We start from the raw sequence: 23,401 nt of genomic DNA on the forward strand, positions 1-23,401 counted from the left end.
ACTGAGGAATCTTCACCATTAAAGATGTTAGAAAAGATGAATTCTAGATATGACCAAGATCTAGTAAATGAAAGGAGTTGAAATTAGAAACAGCAAAGAGAAAGGATTCCTCTGCCTTTCAGATTCTGGACTTTAAAATACATTTGATCCAGTTTTCAGAACAGAAAAAGGTAATCTAATTATAGTTGAGAGGAATAAAAAACTGCTGGGGAAAAGATCCTTTAAGTATACATGGAAGGAGCCAGGTAAATTTAGAGTTCATAAAACAAAACCCCTTTTCATCAGTCTTCATGTTTCTCATACTGTAATACCAGGTCAGTTTTTACTATTTATAATGGGCTGCTGTTAAAGCTCGAACTCACACATGCTATTCTTTAATCATCACTGAAAATTATAAATGGCATAATGGCATTTAGTTCCACCGCCTACTGGGCAAAACTGCTCCACTTAGAATAGATTTTTCTACTTTTTTTTTTAAATTAAAAAACTAAGGTTTCCCATTGTTGTGAAATAAAGTAAAAACCAAATAAGGGTAAAAGGCAACATTATGCAAGAAAAGAGAGGCCATCAGGGATGCAGCATATCAGACAGACAACAGCTCTGCTGAAGGGCCTCTCACGGTCAGATGGACTCCAGAAGCCCTGAGGAAGTTCTATGACAGCGTCGCTACAGCACTACTATGTTTTAGGCAAGGGTCCATTGCCTGAAGCACAAGTGGGAGATCTTGTAACCACAATGTAACTGTAATCACTGTGGTGTGACAGAGGCTGGGAGGGCTCTGGATCTGGGTTTATTAAATCTCTGCTCTGCTACTTAAGAGCTGTTTGACCTGGGGAAGATCACTTCTGAGCCTCAGTTTCCATCAGTGAAACAGGGGTAATAATTATGTAACGCAAGGTAACTAACTCAGTGCCTGCAACATCACAGATGCTCAATAAGTATCAACACGAGTTTATGCCATCTGGCCTCTACTCCAGTCATGCAGCAGGCACCTGCACACTCATCGCAAGCAGAGGACCAGATCCACCCACTCAGGGTGTCTGCCCAGCACTGGTGAGGTCAGTGGTAGCCAGGTAGGGGAGCAGGGTAGGGACTGGGCAGGGGAGATGTGGCTTGAGAGTGGGGAAAGGAATACAGCACAGACTAGGGGGCTGGGCAACAGTCTCCATGAAGGACTAGGAATTTTGACAGTCATGAGTTCAGGTGACTTGAGGTTAAGGGGAGGGTAAAGGCACAGATGGTCTCCCTCTACAAATGACCGAGGCAGGGGCAGGGCCAACAGTCTCACGTTCCCATCTCATATGGTGAAGCTGCTCAAGATCAAAGCAAACCATGTTGCGATTTCCTTGCCCTCCCAACCCCACCTGCCCTGCTTCCATCACAGAAGTAACTGCCTTATTCTGCCTTCCTCAGGGGTGGGGGGAGGGAGATGAGCTGAGAAAGCAGTGTAACAGTCAGTCATGCTCAAACTTACATTCCAAAGAGAGCTCCCCCAAGATGTGCTGCATGATCAAAAAATTTCCATCCCAGGATCATTCCTGCTGTATCCACGGCAATAATGGCTTTTAGGGCCTGAAAGCCAGCAAAAGAGAACAGAACTGATACAACTTTGATTCCTCCAGCATTGACATTTCTAATTTAAGGGCAAGAATTCAGTCAATGTAAAAATATCACCACTGTCCCCAGCACTTCACTTCATAAAAATACTCACATTCCCTGCCGTGAACGTGAACATTGGAAGGAAGATAATGGCGAGCCTCCCTTCTGGGATCTTAGTGCAGACAGCTGCAAGGACAGTCATGATTGCGCCCGACTGCAAATTAACACATTGGGGAAAAAATGAAACTCTCATGTGCAACTGCTTAGTGACTATAACGTCTAAAGTAGAAATACTTTTTCCAGAAAGTTTACAAGCCACACATTTCTAGGTTAGCACAAAGTTAAAAAGCTTTCCGTTACTAACGTACAAAATATCAGGCAAAGGGACTCTAAGTCCGTGATATGGTAACCACCTGGCAAGGACTGAACTACAGGCAATAAGATGTAACAACCAGCATGTCAACAGTTAATGAACTTCAGGGACAGTGTTATGTGTGGCACATGCATCATTTCATTTAATGACTAAAAAAGGACTTCTCAAACTTCAACAAAACTCCTCGAGGGACTTCCCTGGTGGCGCAGTTGTTAAGAATCTGCCTGCCAATGCAGGGGACATGGGTTCTAGCCCTGGTCCAGAAGATCCCACGTGCGCGGAGCAACTAAGCCCGTGCGCTGTAACTACTGAGCCTGCGCTCTAGAGCCCGTAAGCCACAACTACTGAGCCCACGTGCCACAACTACTGAAGCCCGCACGCCTAGAGCCTGTGCTCCACAAGAGAAGCCACCGCAATGAGAAGCCCGCGCACCGCGATGAAGAGCAGCCCCCAGTCGCTGCAACTAGAGAAAGCCCACGTGCAGCAATGAACACCCAACACAACCAAATAAAGAAAGAAAATTAAAAAAAACAAAAACAAAACTCCTCGAACCAGAGAGTGAGCATGAATTTGCCCAAAGAAACCCACACGTGTGGAATTTCTCCCAAATTTAATGCTTTACCATAAATCATGTGAAATTTGTATCCTGCTTCATTATAACACTAAACATTTTCCTTAAAACGTTTGACAAATGTTCTGCTCCAGGAAAGCATGCCAAATTTATCCCATGGCTCTGCATGACACGCCCCCCCCATCACAGCATCCTCCCAGGGATACACATGCATCCACCTGCTTGAGAAGCACTTTCCCCAACAGCCTTGTATTTGAGAATAAAAATTGAAACTTAAAAACCTTATGACCAGTAAGTCAACCATTTCTTGTTATAATTGAAATTATAATTGCTGTATAGTTTTATCGTCTATTGTGTTTTTCCACATTGCTATATAACCTTCATAATTTAAATTGATAATGGCTATGAAATATCTCCTGGATAAATTATGATAATTTAACTAAACTTTCTTAATGTTACACATGTTCCTAATTCCTCTAAATGCTACAATACTTGAGAAATTGGATCATAATCCCTTGTTTACATTAAATCTCATGATAATCATTCATTCAAATACTTGAGTCCTACCAGGCACTATGCTAGATGATGGGGATACAAAGGGGAACAAAATTGACAGTCCCTGCCTTAATGGAGCTTACAGACTGGCATGAAAGACATAAATGAGTAAAAACAACAAAATATAATCAGTTATGATGGGGAAGCACAGCAACTGCCAAACTGTTTTCCAAAGTGGTTTTTGTGTTTTACTTTCCTACCAGCAGTGTATGAGATTTCCAGTTCCTCCACATCCTCACCAACACTTGGTATGGTCAGTCTTTTAAATCTGTAATATAGGTTTATAGTGATATCTCAGTGTGGTTTTTATTTTCATTTTCCTAACAACTAATGATGTTCATCTTTTCATGTGCTTAGTTGCTATCCATACATCTTCTTTGAAGTGTCTGTTCAAACCTTTTGCCCATTCTTCTTGAATTTTTCTTTATATAGTCTAGACACAAGTCCTATATCAGACTTCTGACATGCAAATATTTTCTTTTAGCATGTATCTTGCCTTTTAACAGTGTCTTTGGAAGAGTATAAGTTTTTAACTTACATGAAGTCTGATTTATTAATTTGTGCTTTTTGGTCTCTCAACTATGAAATCTTTGCCTAAAATAAGGTCACAAATTTTTCCTGTTTTCTTCTGTAAGTTTTTATTTTAGGTTTTACATTTAGGTCTGTTTCACTTTGAAAAAAACTCCAAAATACTCCTGAACCAGATTCACCAATTTTTAACATTCTGCCACATTTCACTTATCATTTTTTCTTTATATCCATACTTTTTTTCCTGAACCATTTGAGCATAGGCTGCATATATCATACCCTTTTACCCCTAAATACTTCAGTGTGTATTTCCTAAGAACTTGAATATCTTTATATATCCTACAATACAGTTCTCAATTTCAAGAAATTTTATACTGATATATTATACTTTCATTTAATCTATAAACATATTCCAGTTTTATCAATTGTTCCACTAATGCACTTGCAGCTGTTTTTCCCCACGTATTGCATTTAGTTGCCATGTCTCCTTGGTCTCCTAAAAGCTGGACCATTTCCACAGCCTTTTTTTAAAAAAGGGGTCCATTTTCATTAAAAGCCTCTGACTAAAAAAGGTGAAAATAAAGAATCTCTGCATGGGGTAGGCTAAACATCTGTCTAAAAAGCAAGTTGTGGGAATTCCCTGGTGGTCCAGTGGTTAAGACTCTGCACTTCCACTGCCAGGGACCCAGGTTCAATCCCTGGCTGAGGAACTAAGATCCCGCAAGCCACATGGTGCGACCAAAAAATAAATAAAATAAAATGTCATTTAAAAAAATAAAAAAGCAAGTTGCAATTTATTCAGACACATAAATATGTTTAATGTATAATAAGTACAATAAGTTATAGTCACAAAGAAACTGGCTTTACAGAGAAATGCACAGCTAATAATGCACAGCTAATTTCTTTAATATTTAAGTTTCTGTAATGAGGACTTTAGATGGAGAATATAATCATCTACGGAGAAGCAATTTAGAGGGTACAGGATTTCAGTGCTCTTCTTTCAATTCAGCTAACCAAATTATATTTGTTTCATTTGGGGGAAAAGTATAATTTTATTGGTTTTTTTCTCTCAGAAAATAAGGTCTCAACTTGATTTCTTCTGGGTTTTGTTGAGTTGACTTTTTTAGGTTTTATTTAAAAATCTAGGATACTCAAGTTGCACATCTTAAAGCCTGAAAGGTGAAGGGTTACTCTTTAACTTTCAAATTCTCAGTGACACTGACATCCACTCTGCTTAAATACAGTATATGCTGGTAGATTATAGTGGCAGATGTTGAAGTTCTAGCCAAAACAAATCTTTCAGAACAAATATAAATTTGGCCAGTATAACATGTTGCACCCTAGAGGAACCATGACCCAGCAAGTTTTGTGGGGAATCCCATCTTCTGAGGTAGTGCTGATATCCTTCCTTGAAAGCTGCTGTGATACATTAAGGACGTGGAGTGGGGAACCAGCGAAAGAGTGAACAAATTACGGAGGCTGTGTGTGCATGTGTGTGTGTCTTCACAAGGCAGCAACGGCCCTGTGAAGGGAAGTCAGGATTTCTGAAGAACCTCGTGTGTTACTATTGCAGACTTACATAGGAGCCAGTTTGGTAAATATACAATAGCAGACAGTTGATCTTAAGTAGAGAATACAGAATTCTGACTCCTGACCTCCACTGCAAAATTAACATGTATCTCCAACACCCAGCCTATCCCTTTTAATATGTAGTTGACTTTGTTTCCTTGTTCTTTCATTTTTTTAGCCTAAGCCCTGGGTTGTCTTTGTCCACTTGCCTGAACTCATGTCTTAGGTTCTCCTTAGGAATATTAATGCTGTCCTTCCACCGTGTAGCTTCCCCAACCCATTCCTAGGAATGCAGCGTGAGCTGGTTTCCCTGTTTAGGCTGACTGGCAACTATATATTAAAGGGTTGCGGACTTCAGGGATGCCTGGGACTCATAACTCTTAAAAGTTTTAGTAATTCCTAAAATGTAAGATAATCCTTTATTCTGAAGCAACTCTTCACACAGAAGACCCTAAACAGTTGGCAATTAAGAGAGGTAGATGCTATTTTCCAGAAATAGCCTTTTTAATATAAAAAAGTAGGGACCTTTCCTTTTAATTATAGGGACAATCAGAGTCAATTATAGGTGCATCTTTTAGAAATTTTTCTCTTAGGTGTTTTTTTAACATCCTATTTTGAAATAATTTAAATCTTACAGAAAAGTTTGCAGGAATAGTACAAAGGACTCCCAAATCTTTAAACATAAAAAATAAAAGCAAGTTGGGTTTACTGAAGTATAAGTGACACACAAAAAACTGCACGTTTAAAGTTTATAATTAAGTTTTGACACATAAATACCTATGAAACCATGGCCACACTCAAGATTATGAGTGTGGCCCAAAAGTTCATCATCCCCAAAAGTTCCCCGGTGCTCCTCTGCAGTGCGTCCCTCCTGCTCCTCTCCCATTCCTAGGCTACAACTTCTCTACTTTCTGTTAAGATAGATTCACTTTGAGTTTTATATTAATGGAATAATACAGCATATACTCCTTTTTGTTGTTGTCTGGCTTCCTTTACTCTGTATAGTTATTTTGTAATTCACCCATGTGGTTGTATCAATAATTTATTCCCTTACATGGGTGAATAATATTCCATTGTATGGTTATACCATAATATGTATATTCATTCACCTGATGGACATTTGAGTTTTTTCTAGTTTTGGCTGTTACAAAAAAAGCTGTGAACATTTGTGTACAACGCTTTGTGTTCTTTCATTTCTCTTGGGTAAACACCTAGGAGTGAAATGGCCAGATCATATGGTAAATAGATTATTATCTCCATCTAAAGCACTTATTATCTCCATCTAAAGCACTCATTACAGAAATTTAAATATTAAAGAAAATTCTCATTAGCTGTGCATTTCTATGTAAAGTCAGTTTTTTTGTTATTAAATTTTATTTTAATTTCATTTTTCCTCTGACTTTATTTTTATTTTTTAACATCTTTATTAGAGTATAATTGCTTTACAATGGTGTGTTAGTTTCTGCTGTATAACAAAGTGAATCCACTATACATATACATACATCCCCATATCTCCTCCCTCTTGCGTCTCCCTCCCACCCTCCCTATCCCACCCCTCTAGGTGGACACAAAGCACTGAGCTGATCTCCCTGTGCTACGCAGCTCCTTCCCACTAGCTACCTATTTTACATTTGGTAGTGTATATAAAGTCAGTTTCTGTTTGACTATAATTTATTGTACTTATCATATTATTTTAAAGATAGGAGGCAGTTCCATTATCCTTCTAAAGTTTTCTCAAAGTGCCCTATATCTACATAGATTTAAATATATTTATGTGTCTGAATAAGTTGCAACTTGCTTTTTAGACAAATGTTTGGCATACCCCATGATTATTTTCACCCTTCCTAGTAGGAGGCTTTTAAGAATATAATAAAAATGAACCCTTCCTCCTCAGAAAAATTCATACATATTTTAGATATAATTTCAGGGACTCATGAACCCAAACCCATGTAGACCCTAGAGGTCTGCTTCTTTGATTAGAGGTAACGATCTTTTATTCTCCACTAATAATTTGTTTATGTATACTGGTTATGAACTTGTAATCAATATGCACATATATTTTTATTTATTTCATAAGTAAACAATTTTCATTAAGTACTTTTCTTTATTAATATATAACCTTCATGTATCTATCATATAAAAAATTTTTTTTTTACACTATGAATTTTAAATGAATTTGCTCTAAGAGGCCTTCTGCTTCTACAAGCTACATACAGCTAAAAACCCTGGGCATTGTATGTGAAACAAATATAAGATGACTCTAAAAGACTGAGAAAGGAAAGCAGCCCAGCTAGGAACCTTAGGACCCAAGGAATGACACAGTGGTGAGTTCCCTGGGTTTTCTTTTGGCCTCACGCTGCTCAGACTGGGCTCTGGAGAAGCTCACAACCTGGAAACACCAATGAACTCAGACAAAATAGGCCTGTACCAAAAAATGCTCTCTCTAGCCAAAGGACTAAGAAAGCATAGCCTAGCAAGACACAAACTTTTAGACAATAACCACTTTACTCCAGCCAAACACCACAGAAACAACTGTGGCCCCATCTCCATCAGCAAAAGCTGAGTGGAGAGCCTGGACTTCCAGCCTTACAGACTGTAATGAGGTGTCCCACTGTCCCTGACAGGGTGGTGTCAGTGGGGGTCACACAGGCAGCAGTAATAAGGCACTCTTCCTCCTCCTAGCCAGGGCTGTATCAGTAAAGGTCTCCTGGAGAGCCCAAACTCCCCGCCCTGCAGCAACAAGAGCTCTTCCCCCGCAGTGTCAAAGGAGACTGGGGAACCTGGACTGCCTCACTCACCTGGCAGTAGCAATCACAGCACTGTCAGAGGCAGCCTGCTAAACAGTAGATTTAATTAAGATTAAAGTCTCATAACATGATGTCTGAAATGTCCAGGTTTCATTTAAAAAATCACTCGTCAGGGAATTCCCTGGTAGTCCAGCGGTTAGGACTCGGCACTTCCAATGTCATGGCCGAGGTTCAATCCCTAGTCAGGGAACTAAGATCCTGCAAGCTGTGAGGCGTGGCCAAATAAATAAATAAAATAAAAACCACTCATCATACCAAGAACCAGAAAAGTCTCAACTTGAATGAGAAAAGACAATTAATAGATACCAACATCAAGATGACACAGATGTTAGAATTATCTAACAAGCATTTTAAAACGGCCATCATAAAAGTGGTTCAACAAGCAATTACAAACATGCTTGAAATAAGTAAAAAACAGCAAAGAAATAGAAAGGCTCAAAGAAATAGGAGATATCAAGAACAATGTAAACTTTAGAATGAAAAATACAATAACCTAAATAAAAATACTGAATGGCTCAAGCAGAATGGAAAGGACAGAAAATAATCTGTTACCTTGAGACAGAATAGCAATTACCCAACCTGAACAACAGAGAAAAAACAGACTTTAAAAAAAGTTAATGGAGTTTCAGGGACCCATGAAATAACAAACTATCTAACATCATGTCATCAGAGTCCCAGAAGGAGAAAAGAAAAAGGGTGAGGCTGAAAAAGTATCTGAAGAAATGGCTGAACATTTCCCAAAAGACATAAACCTATAGATTCAAGAAACCGAGTGAACCACAAACAAGATAAACACAGATATCCATGACAAGACATATAGTCAAACTTCTGAAACTAAAGACAATGGAAAAAGTCTAGAAAGTAGTAAGAGAAATGACACCTTACCTATAGGGGAAAAGCTATTTGAACAACAAAGAATTTCTCTTCAGAGACTACGGAGGCCAAAAAAAGTGGCACATTTTTCAACTGCTGAAAGAACTGTCAGCCTGGAATTTTATATCCAATGAGAATATCCTTCAGAAATGAAGGGTAGAAAAAAAATGAAAAAAGAAAAAAAAATTGAGAATCTGTCACCAGCAGACCTAACTGGCTAGTGGCTAAAGGAATGGCTAAGAGAAGTTTTCTAAACAATGAAATGATATAAGGAGGAAATCTTGGAACATCAGAAAGAAAGAACAATGGAAAAAGTAAAAATTGAGTGTAAATACAATAGGCTGTCCTTCTCTCTTGGAATTTTCTAACTTACGTTTAATGGCTGAAGCAAAAATTACAACAGTGATATTTTAAATGTATGTAGAGGAAATATTTAAGATGATTATATTTTGGGGAAGGTATGAGGACAAAAAGCAAGGTAAGGCTCACTTCACTCAAACTGGTAAAATGATACCACCAGTAGGCTGTGGTAAGTGATATATAGACTGTAGTACCCAGAGCAGCCACTAAAAAGTTATACAAAGAGAAACACTCCAGAACACTATAGATAAATCAAAATGGAATTCCAAATGAATCTGCACTAGTGATCACTTTATTTCACTTGCAACCTTGTAAGAGACTGAAGATACTTTCCTAAGCACAAGAATTCAGTTTATGTACAAGTTAGACCAGTGATGAGTTAAATCAATGAAGTTACAGCAAGCAGGTTATCATAACGTTGGTGAGCAAATTCAGCCTATGATAAACTATTTACAAACATAACCATACAAAATCTATGGGATGCAGTAAAAGCAGTCCTTAGAGGGAAGTTCATAGCAATACAGGCCTTCTTCTTTTTTTTTGCGGTACATGGGCCTCTCACTGTTGTGGCCTCTCCTGTTGCAGAGCACAGGCTCCGGACACACAGGCTCAGTGGCCATGGCTCACGGGCCCAGCCGCTCCGCAGCATGTGGGATCTTCCCGGACCAGGGCACGAACCCATGTCCCCTGCATCGGCAGGCGGACTCTCAACCACTGCGCCACCAGGGAAGTCCCCAGGCCTTCTTTAAGATATAAGAAAAATCTCAAATAATCTCAAATCTAACCCACCACCTAAAAGAATTAGAAAAAGAACAAAAACCTAGTCAGCAGAAGGAAGGAGACATTAAAGATCAGAGAGGAAATAAATAAAACAAAGATTAAAAAAAACAATAGGACAAAACCCAATAAAATCAAGAGCTGGTTCTTTTAAAGAGTAAACAATTGACAAACCTCTGGCCAGGTTCACCAAGAAGAAAGGAAAGAAGACCTAAATAAACAAAATATGAAAGAGGAGAAATCACAACTGATACCACAGAAATACAAAAAACCGTAAGAGAATACTATGAACGATTATATGCCAACAAACTTGACAATCCAGAAGAAATGGACAACTTTTTAGAAACATACAGCCCACCTAACCTGAATCAAGAAAAAATAGATAACTTGAACAGATCACTAGACATGAAATAGAATCTGTAACTAAGAAAACTCCCTGCAGAGAGAAGTCCAGGACCAGATGGCTTCACTGGGTAATTCTACTAAACATACAAAGAAGAACTTGTACTGCTCCCTCTCAAACTCTTCCAAAAGACTTAAGAGGAAAGAACACTCCCAAAGACATGCTATAAAGCCACCCTGATACCAAAACCAGACAAAGACACTGCCAAAAAAGAAAATTACAGGCCAATATCTTTGATGAATACAGACACAAAAATTCTCAACAAAATATTAGCAAACTGAATCCAACAACACATAAAAAAGGTCATACACCATGACCAAACTGGATTCATCCTAGGGTCACAAGGATGGTTTAACATATGCAAATCAACCAATGTGATTACACCACCACAAAAAAAGGAAGGACAAAAACCACATGATCATCTCAATAGATGCAGAAAAAGCATTTGATAAAATTAAACACCCATTTGTGATTTAAAAAAAACCTTACAAAAATGAGTACAGAGGGAACATATCTCAACATAATAAAAGGTATTTATGACAAACCCACAGCCAATATAATACTCAATGGTGAAAAGCTGAAAGCATTCCTGCTAAAATCTGGAACAAGACAAGGATGCCCACTCTCACCACTTCTCTTCAACATAGTATTGGAAGTCCTAGCCTCAGCAATCAGACAAGAAATAAAAGGTATTCAAATTGGCAGGGAAGAGGTAAAACTGTCATTATATGTAGATGACATACTATATATAGAAAACCCTAAAGATTCCACACAAAAACTACTAGAACTGATAAAGGAATTCAGCAATGTAGCAGGATACAAGATTAACATACAGAAATCGGTTGCATTTCTTTACAATAACAATGAAATATCAGAAAGGGAAACAAACAATCCCTTTTAAAATTGCATAAAAAAATAAATAAAGGACTTAGGAATAAACCTCACCAAGGAGGTGAAAGACTTATATACTGAGAACTACAAAACATTAAGAGAGGAAATTAAAGATGATTCAAAGAAATGGAAAGATATCCCATGTTCTTGGATTGGAAGAATTAATACTGTTAAAATGGCAATACTACCCAAAACAATCTACAGATTTAATTCGATCCCTATCAAATTACCCATGACATTTTTCACAGAACTAGAACAAATCATCCTAAAATTTACATACAACCATAAAAGACCCAGAATTGCCAAAGCAATCCTGAGGAAAAAGAACAAAGCAGGAGGCATAACCCTCCCAGACTTCAGACAGTACTACAAAGCTACAGAAATCAAAACAGTGTAGTACTGGCACAAAAAGAGACATACAGCTCAATGGAACAAAACAGGAAGCCCAGAAAAAACCCCACACACCTACAGTCAATCTTCAACAAAGGAGGCAAGAATATAACATGGGAAAAGGATAGTCTCTTCAGCAAGTGGTGCTGGGCAAGTTGGACAGCTGCACGTAAATCAATAAAGTTAGAACACACCCTCACACCATGCACAGAAATGAACTCAAAATGACTTAAAGACTTAAACAAAAGATATTATACGATAAAACTCCTAGAAGAGATCATAGGCAAAACATTCTCTAACATAAATTGTACCAATGTTTTCTTAGGTCAGGTTCCCAAGGCAACAAAAATAAAAACAAAAATAAACAAATGGAACCTAATCAAACTTACAAGCTTTTGCACAGCAAAGGAAACCATAAACAAAATGACAAGACAACCTAAGGAATGGGAGAAAATATTTGCAAATGATGCGACCGACGAGGGCTTAATTTCCAAAATATACAAACGGCTCATACAATTCAATAACAACAAAAAAAAACCCAATTGAAAAATGGGCAGAAGACCTAAATAGACTTTTCTTCAAAGGAGAAATACAAGTGGCCAATAGACACATGAAAAGATGCTCAACATTGCTAATTATTAGAGAAATGCAAATCAAAACTACAATGAGGTACCACCTCACACCGGTCATAAAGGCCAACATTAAAAAGTCTACAAATAACGAATGCTGGAGAGGGTGTGGAGAAAAGGGAATCCTCTTATACTGTTGGTGAGAATGTAGATTGGTGCAGTCACTATGGAAAACAGTATGGAGGTTCCTCAAAAAACTAAAAATAGAGTTGCCATATGATCCAGCAATCCCACTCTTTGGCACACACCCAGACAAAACGAATTCGAAAAGGTACATGCACCACTATGTTCATAACAGCACTATTTACAACAGTCAAGACATGGAAACAACCTAAATGTCCATCGACAGGGGAATGGATAAAAATGTGGTGTGTACACACACACACACACACACACACACACGAATATTACTCAGCCATCAAAAAGAATGAAATAATGCCATTTGCAGCAACATGGATGGACCTAGCAATTACCATACTAAGTCAGAAGGAGAAAGACAAATATCATATGATATAACTTATATATGGAATCTAAAATATGATACAGATCAACATATCTATGAAACAAAAACAGACTTACAGATACAGAGAACAGACTTGTGGTTGCCAAGGGGAAGGCAGGGTAGGGGAGGGAAGGAATGGGAGTTTGGGGATTAGCAGAGGCAAACTATTATATATAGGATAAACAACAAGGTCATACTGTATAGCACAGGGAATGAATATAATAATAACCAATAACTAGTAAGAAGTTCCATTTTTAAATGAGATTCAGAATATGCAGAGCTCTAACTAAACAAAACCCTTACCAAAATCTAGTCAGTATTCTTGCTCCTTTGTGCCACTGTTAATTGACAAATATTCTTTAACAATCTTCATCTTTCAAAGGCAATAAGACCAATACTTTATATTTTCTATCACAATTTTGTCAACAGTATTTTTTTCTCCAGATTTCTCATTAAAAATATCATATACCTGGTGATTTAGTTTTCCTTCATTTTAACCAAGAATGAATGAAAGTATCTGGGGCTAATAATTTTATCCTGCCATGGCTCTATAGGATTTTGATGACTAAATAGAAACCACCATTTCCACCTTTCTTACTACATGTTCCTTACTATGCTAAGCACTCTAAACACACTTGCATTGCAAATGAGAAATAGGTATGTTACCCCCATTTTATATGGGGAAGCAGGTTCAGAGAGGTTAAGTAATAAGTCCTGGAAATCATGAGTAAGTGGCAGAGCTGGGATTCAAACTCAGTCTAATTCCAAATGCCATGCCGCCACACTCTATTCATGAACTTCAGTTTCCTATCTGTAAAATGGGAATACCACTTGTCTGAGGGCACATCAAAATGCCTTCCCAGATCCTCCGAAGTAATGAGAAAAGTTTTCCCACCCTCAGAACCCCCAATGTCCTCTAGAGACTACTGAGCCCTTTCAGTGTACATTAGATGTGTATAATGTTTTCTCCCCAACTAAACTAAACTTGAAAGTCAGAGACCATTTCCTAGTGGTCTTCACTGCCTTCACAAAACAGGTGCTTAGTTGGCAAATGAGGTAGAATTTGAGATATAAATTATATTGACATCAAATTTTATATAGAAAACAAACATTCCACGAAGAAAAAAAAGGGGGGGTGGGATTAAGTTAAGAAAGCATAAAGGTCATAGGACAAGATACAGGCCTCATTGGGAAAATTAAGTAGACACAAATCTGAGGAACACACAAATTATGGAATGGTTATTTTACATAAGGATTCTTTTCCAAAACTGAACCTTCTTACAGTTTCTTTAAATGTGAAATTCTCGATTTGAATACATTTAAGTGCATTGAATACATTTAAGTGTATGTAACTATGCAAAAATTGAATGTGTAGTTTTTAAAGAAATATTACGTAAAGATTTCCATGTGCCTAGAAATCCGTCATTAAAATCAAAAGAAAACACAATTGTAATTTTTTAAAATCATCCAGAAATAACTGAGGGCAGGAATTTTGACATCTTACTCACTGGATGTATCCTCAGCCTCTAGTAAGTACAGTGCCTAGTAGTCTAATCTGCATAGCACTCAAATATTGACTGAAGAGGAGGACACAGTATCAGATTCAAATCTCTAATTACTCAGAATTTTCCAATGCTAGACTGGCTCTCCAGTTTATGGGGATTGCATACCCACTATTCTGAGTACTCCTCATGATATACACGCTGTGCCAGTTAAGTATATATAAATGACCAATGGTTAAAAGCTATAACCTGAAATTTATAGGGCTTTACAAATGTATAAATTCTAAATTAGATGTCGATTAGTTAATAGTATTGTTTAAATATTAATATTTTGGCATTGATAGTTGTACTGTGGTTCTGTAGTTAATAGTAGGGTTAAGGGTATATAGGAACCCTTTGTACTAATTTTGCAACTTTCCTGTAATTCTAAAATTATTTCAAAATGAAGCAAAAAATTTTAGTTAGAAATACTTACTGCACCAAGTGATGGTCCATATCTTCCTGTGGCAACTTTACACACATAACTAACAAAATTGGAAATAACACCTAAGAAATAAATCACATTTCAGTAATTTTAGTGAGGTATAAAAATGGCTTCCATTTCTGACCTCCACCCCACAGAGACTAACAATGTTGGGTTTCTACCCAGGTCACTACAAGGTGCAGGCATAGATACTTATCCTGCCTGTTGCTTCAGATATATTACAGGGAAAGCAAAGTCTGACCCACTGTACCACTTACTGAGTAACAGAGGGTCATTCACTTTACCTTGTAGTTATCATTTTCCTCAACTACACTGTATGAAGAAAGACTAGTTCCCAAGCTCACCAACTGTCTGGGAATTCTCTGGACTGCACTCTAAACACTAAATCAGAACCTCTGGAGTGGGACCAGGGAGTCTATATTTTACCCAGCTTGCCAAATGAATGTGTTGCAGACCTAGACTAGATGATCCTTTACAGGTCCCTTTGGCACCAATGTCATCTGAACTGAGTATGGCTAACTTTAAAAAGCAACTTTCTATAGAGCAGGAATTAATGGCACTTGAAACAGACCCTTTGTACCTACAACAACATTAGTGCTAGGGGAAAGAACTACACACTTAACTTATTAGGCCAAAGATACTGCTCAGCTTCTGTTTTGAGGACTAGATGCATGTGAGTATTTAATTAACACTGATTAAGTACCCACTCTGGGCCTTGTGGTAGGTGCTTTTATTTTATCCCTTCTACAACCCCATGTCATGAGAGTAAGCAGTTTTATCCTCAGAGAGTATATATAGTCTTTTCTGCAACATCACACAGCTGGTAAGCAGAAACAGGATCTGAACCTAGGTCTTCCATCTCCAAGCTCAGTGTCTTTTCACTACATATATCTGCCAGCTATACTGTTTTTCAATGAAGGGATTTTAGGAATAAATTTTTACACTTTATGGTTTGAATTAAGTACATTTTGCAAACAAAGTAAAAAAAAATTTTTTTGAGATAAGTAAAATATAATCAACTAACTGCCAATTTAGCAGCATCTAGGAACCGGGAATCCTGCACTATCATTTACTAGTGAAATAAGGAAATGATGCTACCTCCAGGATGACTTGAGTGGTTCCATGCTAATATATGCTTGCAACAAAGAATGAACTAATTCTTGACAATCTTATTAGATAGCTAATCGAAAGTTTTCTGAAAACTGAACACACTTGGGAAATGAGCGTTAAGGTTATTTAACACAGATCCAGATGATTGAGGCAGGCCGGAAGTCTGGGAACCACTAATCTATAAAATGATGGGCCTGAGCTGAAGAAACCAAGGCCTAGGGAGATAAAAATGACATGCTTAAACACTACACCAGTTTGTATCCTTCTCTATATACAATCTGAGAAACAAATATGTACTGAGCACTTACGGAATATAGAATACGGCTATAATCATTCCCTTTGTCCCTTCTCCAGATAGGGGAGAACACTTATACTCTGAAAGGGCCTGAGATGAAAGCTTGTTACCTGCAGATAAGTACACTGCCATGAACTGCTCTTGACCGAGAATGTTCACTATGCTGGAGGAGAAGCTCCACAAGACGTACATATTTGCTGCCATGTGAAACAAGGAGAAATGACTGAACGTTGACAGCAACATTGGAGAACAAAGGACCTCTACAAGAGAAAGAAAAAGTCTTGTAATTGTGGAACACACAGCCAGTAAAAATGATCCATTTTAGATTTTTTCATTATTATTATGACACAAACATGAGAAACAAACCAGAGCTAGTTAAAAGATTGGATAAGATGGTTTAAGACAGCTTTTTACACTTGAAAAATGCTATCTTAAATCTCAGAGATTTTCTACTTAGTAAGCAACCAATAAAGATTCTCAGGTCAATGAAAGCAACTTGTCCTATAGAAAAAGTAAGTTAGAAAAAAGAATTTGTAAATTATTTCAATTAAAGAAATAAACTTGTATATAATAGTCTCTTCAAAGAGTAAACTTGTAGTGATCACAGATCTTAAATCACTAAAAAATATTTAGATTATCTACTATGTGCAAAGTACATTTTAGGTGCCTTGACACAGCTGTAAGAGAAATGAGGTTCCTGTCCTCCAAGAGTTTACAGCCTATCCTCCAGATTTTGCTTACAATTATTGACAAGTAAATCATCTTTTTTATAGCACTTCAATTACCATAAAGCATATTTCTTCCATTTTACCTCTACCTCAAAATAAAATCACACAAGTTAGACTTACTTGAGGCTGGACTGGATGTGAAATATCTGATCATCGTCCGCTGTAGAGAAGGTACTCTCCACAAACAAAATACAAAAACATTTGCAGCTATGATACCTACAAAATAAACATTTATAATTTAGGGAAGTTAAAAATAAAAGCAAAGAAAGTCTGATCAAAAGTCCACCCAAGGGGGCTTCCCTGGTGGCGCAGTGGTTGAGAGTCTGCCTGCCGATACAGGGGACACGGGTTCGTGCCTCGCTCCGGGAGGATCCCACATGCTGCGGAGCGGCTGGGCCCGTGAGCCATGGCAGCTAAGCCTGCGCGTCCAGAGCCTATGCTCCGCAACAGGAGGCCACAATAGTGAGAGGCCCGCGTACCTCAAAAAAAAAAAAAAAAAAGTCCACCCGAGGGACTTCCCTGGCAGTCCAGTGGTTGAGACTTCGCCTTCCAATGCAGGGGGGTGCTAGTTCAATCCCTGGTCGGGGAGCTGGGATGCCGCATGCCTCGCAGCCAAAACACCAAAAAACATAAAACAGAGGCAGTGTTGTAGCAAGTTCAATAAAGACTTTAAAAGTGGTCCACATCAAAAAAAAAAAAAAAAAAAAGAAGTCCACCCAAATAAGATTTTCTACCACATTATTTAAGAGTATTATATACCTGGGGGGGCTGGGGGGAAGTAAGCTAAGTAAGTAAAATCAATGTTTCTGAGTATCAAAACTGTCACAGGTTGGTAAAGTCAGAAAATTCCTGGAAAATGCTCTAGGAGCTAACTTCCTTCACTCAGATCCATATTTTACTCCTTCAGAACAGTTCACTCTTCTCAATAAATAATCAGATCTATAATTATTGCTTGAAAATGGCCAAGGCAAAGACAGAAGTAATGTACAGAATTAGGTTCTTTGGCCAAGAGTCAAAAAGCTACAGAACATCGCTTCTTTTTCCACAGGGAATGGTATGCTTCTTTAACTTCTGGACAGCTTGTGGAAACACCTATGGATCAACCATATAGGGACTTCCCTGGTGATCCAGCAGTTAAGACTTCGTGCTTCCACTGCAGGGGGCGTGGGTTCAATCCCTGGTCAGGGAACTAGGATCCCAGGATCCCACATGTTGCTCGGCACGGCCAAAAAACTTTTTTTAAAAAGTCATCTGTGAAGATGAAGATCCACATGTCTGAGAAAAATGCTCATTAGATGAGAATTCAGTAATAGTCTGGAAGACTTTTGCAACTGCTTTTGAAAATGTCTACATGTAGGAGTTGGGTGACTTTTATTTTTCTGCAAGAACTGATGTTGCTAGAACTACCACTAAATTGAGTAAGTTTATTTACTGCTAAAATGTGACTAAATAGTTAATTTTAGGGAAGAAATTAAGTTATTCTTAAAAACTACAAATTTTAAAAAGATACATTAATTTTAGGTACCACAACTCCTTACACTTACCTACTTGAATTAAAGAAATTTAAACGTGTATTCACTCATCCTGTCTCTTTAGGCAACAGGCAACTAGCCCTTTCAACTTCTTCAATGATAATAAGGACTGATTCCAGCAACATTCTGGTAAAATAATTTATTTTAGAAGATATTCACTGTACAGACCCTGCCAGCTGCTACATCTTGGAGTTTTCCTTTGGCTCCCATATTTCCGCACTCTGTAAGACTCTCAGCCATCCACTGGTATTCCTAGTCTCTCTAGTTTTTGCTCTCCCACTTAAGAGTTAGAATCTATGAAAAATGGTAGTTTCCTTTCCAAAGACATTTTTTCCCATTTTAATATCTGAAATCAGGATGCATTTTACTATTGGTAGTGTGTCCAATGAACTGGTAGTATCTTTCCTTTCTTCCTAGCACACTGAATGGTGTTTTACTGCATTTAACTGAACTGATCCTATCAATTTTATCAGATGCCCTACTAGTGAGGACTGTGACTGTGATTATGACAGCTATTTTACCATTTGTCTTTAGAAAAAATTTTTTTATCTTTCTTTTTAAAAAAATTTCTTTCTTTTATTTTTGACTGTGTTGGGTCTTCGTTGCTGCGCACTGGCTTTCTCTAGTTGCGGCGAGCAGGGGCTACTCTTCGTTGCAGTGCGCGGGCTTCTTATTGCGGTGGCTTCTCTTGTTCTGGACCATGGGCTCTATGCATATGGCTTCAGTAGTTGTGACATGTGGGCTCAGTAGTTGTGGCACACGGGCTTAGTTGCCCTGTGGCATGTGGGATCTTCCCAGACCAGGGCTCGAACCCGTGACCCTGCATTGGCAGGTGGATTCTTAACCACTGCGCCACCAGGGAAGCCCTATTTTACCATCTTTAGTAAATAACTACAACTCTTTCCAAGATGGTGTGAGGAACAGTAATTATTTTTTAAAAAATGGGGAAAGGGATCATAAACAAGGTAAGTAAGAGCACTGTGTGTACATCCCAATGAGGAATCTGGAACCCTGGGCAGGGAAGGTGGGCAGGGCCTCCTCAGCTGCAGGAACAGATCTCAGGTGTTTATCATAAAAAGAAGTGAGCAGTGATGAGTATTGCCTGGGGTTCTTTAGTTTCTTTTGCAGAGTTAAACATCTTTACTAACCCAGAGACTCTTAGGTCTAGATTGTTGTACATAGTGTTTGGCATCTCAGGGTAAAAAAGACTTGAGAATAGTTTGGCCCAGATTTCCATGGTCATAAAGATAAGTCAGGGCTTTGCAGTTTGCTCCAGTTATGGTTCACTGCAAAGAAAGCAAGATGGGGCCCCATCCTGCCTGCCGAAAAATGGCAACTACTCTGCCTACTCTGCCAGTTCCACAGGCCACTTCCTGAAACCGGTGACACACAGCACTCAATTCCAAAAACTACAAGCACTACAGCACTGTAGAGAAGTAGAGAGCATCTCTGGCTGAAGAAATTACAACCAGGGAAAAGAAGGGAAAGATAACCAAAGATATCCAGGTTAACAGTAGCCAAAGAGTTAACATTGCCAAATTTTCAACCCAAACCTAAGAGGCCTTTTTGGTAAATTTGACAGAATATTGGTACTGGAACACGCTGCAGTCAAACCCCTCACTTCATAGACCAGTGATCTATGATTAGGCAACCCATCAGTAAACAGCTGAACGTATATACCCAAATTATATACATGAACAACTATAATTCATTATAAAATACACTAACAAAAGAAGAGAGAAAGTAAAATGCAGATATTTTCTTCCCTGGTTATCCCATTTTGAAGGCCAATTATAGATGAGAAAACTGAGGCTCTAAGAGGCACAAGTTTTCAGAGAGCCAAATTCAGTGGTTAAGCCAGAATTCCTAATGCAGTGCTCTTTCTTAGACAGCAACATGGGTAGCCAAGGGGATTTCTTTTGACCTTGGTCACTCTAGGACTTCAGATACCAGACAAAGGGCTCCTTATACGGGGAACAGCATAGGTTGGTCCCCAGAGGCGAGTGAGCAGGAGGTGTGACAATCGTAGGCCTACTGAGGAAGCACTGCACACTGTCTGAAGGTAAGGGTGAAGGAGCCCAGCAGGACTGCCTCTGTCCTATTTACACTATAACCTGGGCAAGAGGCCTAATCTCTCAGCCTCAGTTTCCTCTTCTGTAAAATGAGGGTAATAAAATCAACCTCGAAGAGTTGAGTGACGATTAAATGAGAAAGCATGATTACATGCAGTGGTCACACAGAGACAACTCAATAAATAAAAATATGGTAGAAAGGAAATGGCCTTTTCAGGTCTGAATCCTAGGTATGTCACTTGAAGCTTTGTGGCATGTGGCATTTCACCACCTTCATTTCAGTTTCCTCACTTGTAAAATGAGGATAATACTTGCTATACATCATAAAGGTTGCAGTGAGGCTTAAATAGATAGTAGATGCACCTAGTATGTAGATGCTCAAAGAAAATGGTTCCCTGCCCTCCTTCCTTCTCCTTTGAGAGGTAGAACTGCTTAGGGTCTCTGTTTGTATCTCCATTTAGGAGGAGGGTTACTTGCCTCCTCCTGACTCAATCATGTCTTGGACCAGCTTGGCACTACTGATTTGGGAAGGTCGCTGCTGCCTCAGTGCCTACCTTTACCAAAAGTGATGCACTGGATTCTATCAGCAAGAATAATGGAGTAAAGACCACCAAAAGTTCTGTCCTTCATAAAAGCAATGAAAAAACTGGCAAAAAATGTTAGAATCTACTTTTTTAGAACCCTGGTAACTAGCCAAAGGCTTGCTGCAAACCAGCATTTTTTTTTTTTTTTTTTGGTGGTACGCAGGCCTCTCACTGTTGTGGCCTCTCCCGTTGCAGAGCACAACCTCCGGATGCGCAGGCTCAGCGGCCATGGCTCACGGGCCTAGCCGCTCCGCGGCATGTAGGATCTTCCCGGACTGGGGCACGAATCCGTGTCCCCTGCATCGGCAGGCGGACTCTCAACCACTGCGCCACCAGGGAAGCCCCCAGCATTTTTTTTTTAAGAAAAATGGATAAATCTTGATAAGAACAGAGAGCTTTGAGGCATTCTGACTTGCCTTAGTGCCACCCCGCCCCCCACTTTCCAGATATGTTAGCCATGAAAATACACTTTCCCTGGCAGCCACCAGAGATAGCAGAATGGAGCTGAATTCTTTCAAAGCCCTGTTCCCAAAGAATTATCGTCATCTGGCCTATCTGATAATAGTTTCTTGGAAGACCCCTGTTGCAAGGATGTCTGTATTTGACGTGCCTGGGAGCTTAAGTACAAAATTCATTTCCCCAGGGGGCGTTTGTCAAAAGCAATTACAGGCAAGTGTTTAAGTTTGCAGCTGCCTGAGGTGATGGTTAATAGAGACTAAACGAAAATCTTAAAAGGAAAATATGAGGAGTGAGATGTCTATAGGGGCTTACAAAACCTCCAACGTATTTCTGGGATCTAGAAAGCCACAAGAAGACAAAGTAGACTTTAAGACAGTATTTGTTACTAGAGACAAAGAATGCTATTATATAATGAAAATAGGGTAAAAAAAAAATCTTGATATCCATGAAGAAGATATAACAATTACAAACATATATGCTTCTAACAGTAGAAACCCAAAATATATGAAGTAAAAATTGACAGAACTTAAGGGAAATATAAATGACTCAGTAATAGCTGGGAGACTTCAATACCTCATTTGTAATAATGGATAAAATTAGATTACCAGCAAAGATGGAGAGATCTGAATACTAAAAACAAACTAGACCTAACAGACACCTACAGAATACACCACTCAACAGAATACAGTCTTCTCAAGTGCATGTGGAACATTACCCAGGATAGACCATATGTTCAGCCACAAAACAAGTCTCAATAAATTTCCAAACTGAAAATTTCAAAACTGAAATTATAAACAGTAGGTTCTGACAACAATGGAATAAAATTACAAGTCAATAATACATTTGTAAAATTCACAAATATGTGGAATTAACACATTCCTAAATAACCAATGGGTCAAAGAAGAAATCGCAAGGAAAATTCGGAAGTACTTTGCGATGAATGAAGACAAAAATATAACATACCTGCTATGAACTGAACTGTGTTCCCCGAAGATTCATATGTTGAAGCCTTAACCCCTAATGGGATGTATTTGGGGATGGGGCCTTAGGAGGTAATTAGATTTAGAGGAGGCTGAGGTAGGGCCTTCATGATGGGATTAGTGTCCTCATGACAGATACCAGAGAGCTTGTTCTTCCTCTCTCTACCTGCCATATGAAGACACAGCAAGGTGGCAGTCTACAAGCTAATAAAGTTCTCACCAGAAACCGACCATGCTGGCACGTTGATCTTAAACTTCTAGCCCCCAGACTGTGAGAAAATTAATTTCCGTTGTTTAAGCCACCTGATGTATGGGATTCTGTTTTGGCAGATCAAGCTAACTAAGACAACACTAAAACTTACAGGATACAGCAAAAACAGGGCTGTGAATGCCTACACTAAAAAAGATCTCTAAGCGGGGGCTTCCAGGAAGATGGCAGAAGAGTAAGACACGGAGATCACCTTCCTCCCCACAGATACACCAGAAATACATCTACACGTGGAACAACTCCTACAGAACACCTACTGAACGCTGGCAGAAGACCTCAAAAGAGGTCCCAAAAGAGGGGATTAAGAGCGCTGCTTAAAGGAGCTCCAGAGACGGGCGCGAGCCGCGGCTAAAAGTGCAGACCGCAGAGACGGGCATGAGACGCTAAGCCTGCTGCTGCCGCCACCAAGAAGCCTGTGTGCGAGCACAGGTCACTATCCACACCCCCCTTCCGGGGAGCCTGTGCAGCCCGCCACTGCCAGGTTCCCAGGATCCAGGGACAACTTCCCCGGGAGAACGCACGGCATGCCTCAGGCTGGTGCAACGTCACACTGGCCTCTG

General features: G+C 39.0%; 1 protein-coding gene across 2 annotated transcripts in view; it reads right to left on the reverse strand.

Annotated features, from left to right (window-relative positions):
- Positions 1–23,401, reverse strand: part of PARL (presenilin associated rhomboid like) — a 65,278-nt gene that overhangs the window by 3,056 nt on the left and 38,821 nt on the right. For both annotated transcript variants that reach the window (XM_079922526.1, XM_079922525.1), the window contains 5 exons: positions 17,067–17,162; positions 16,329–16,478; positions 14,805–14,875; positions 1,712–1,813; positions 1,475–1,572 (listed from right to left, as the gene is read on the reverse strand). In XM_079922526.1, the coding sequence (XP_079778652.1) occupies positions 1,475–1,572; positions 1,712–1,813; positions 14,805–14,875; positions 16,329–16,478; positions 17,067–17,100 (455 nt within the window). In that variant the 5' untranslated portion in view covers positions 17,101–17,162. The remainder of the gene's footprint in view (positions 1–1,474; positions 1,573–1,711; positions 1,814–14,804; positions 14,876–16,328; positions 16,479–17,066; positions 17,163–23,401) is intronic.

This window comes from Stenella coeruleoalba, assembly GCF_951394435.1.
Source record: "Stenella coeruleoalba genome assembly, chromosome: 5".
Lineage (NCBI taxonomy): Eukaryota > Metazoa > Chordata > Mammalia > Artiodactyla > Delphinidae > Stenella > Stenella coeruleoalba.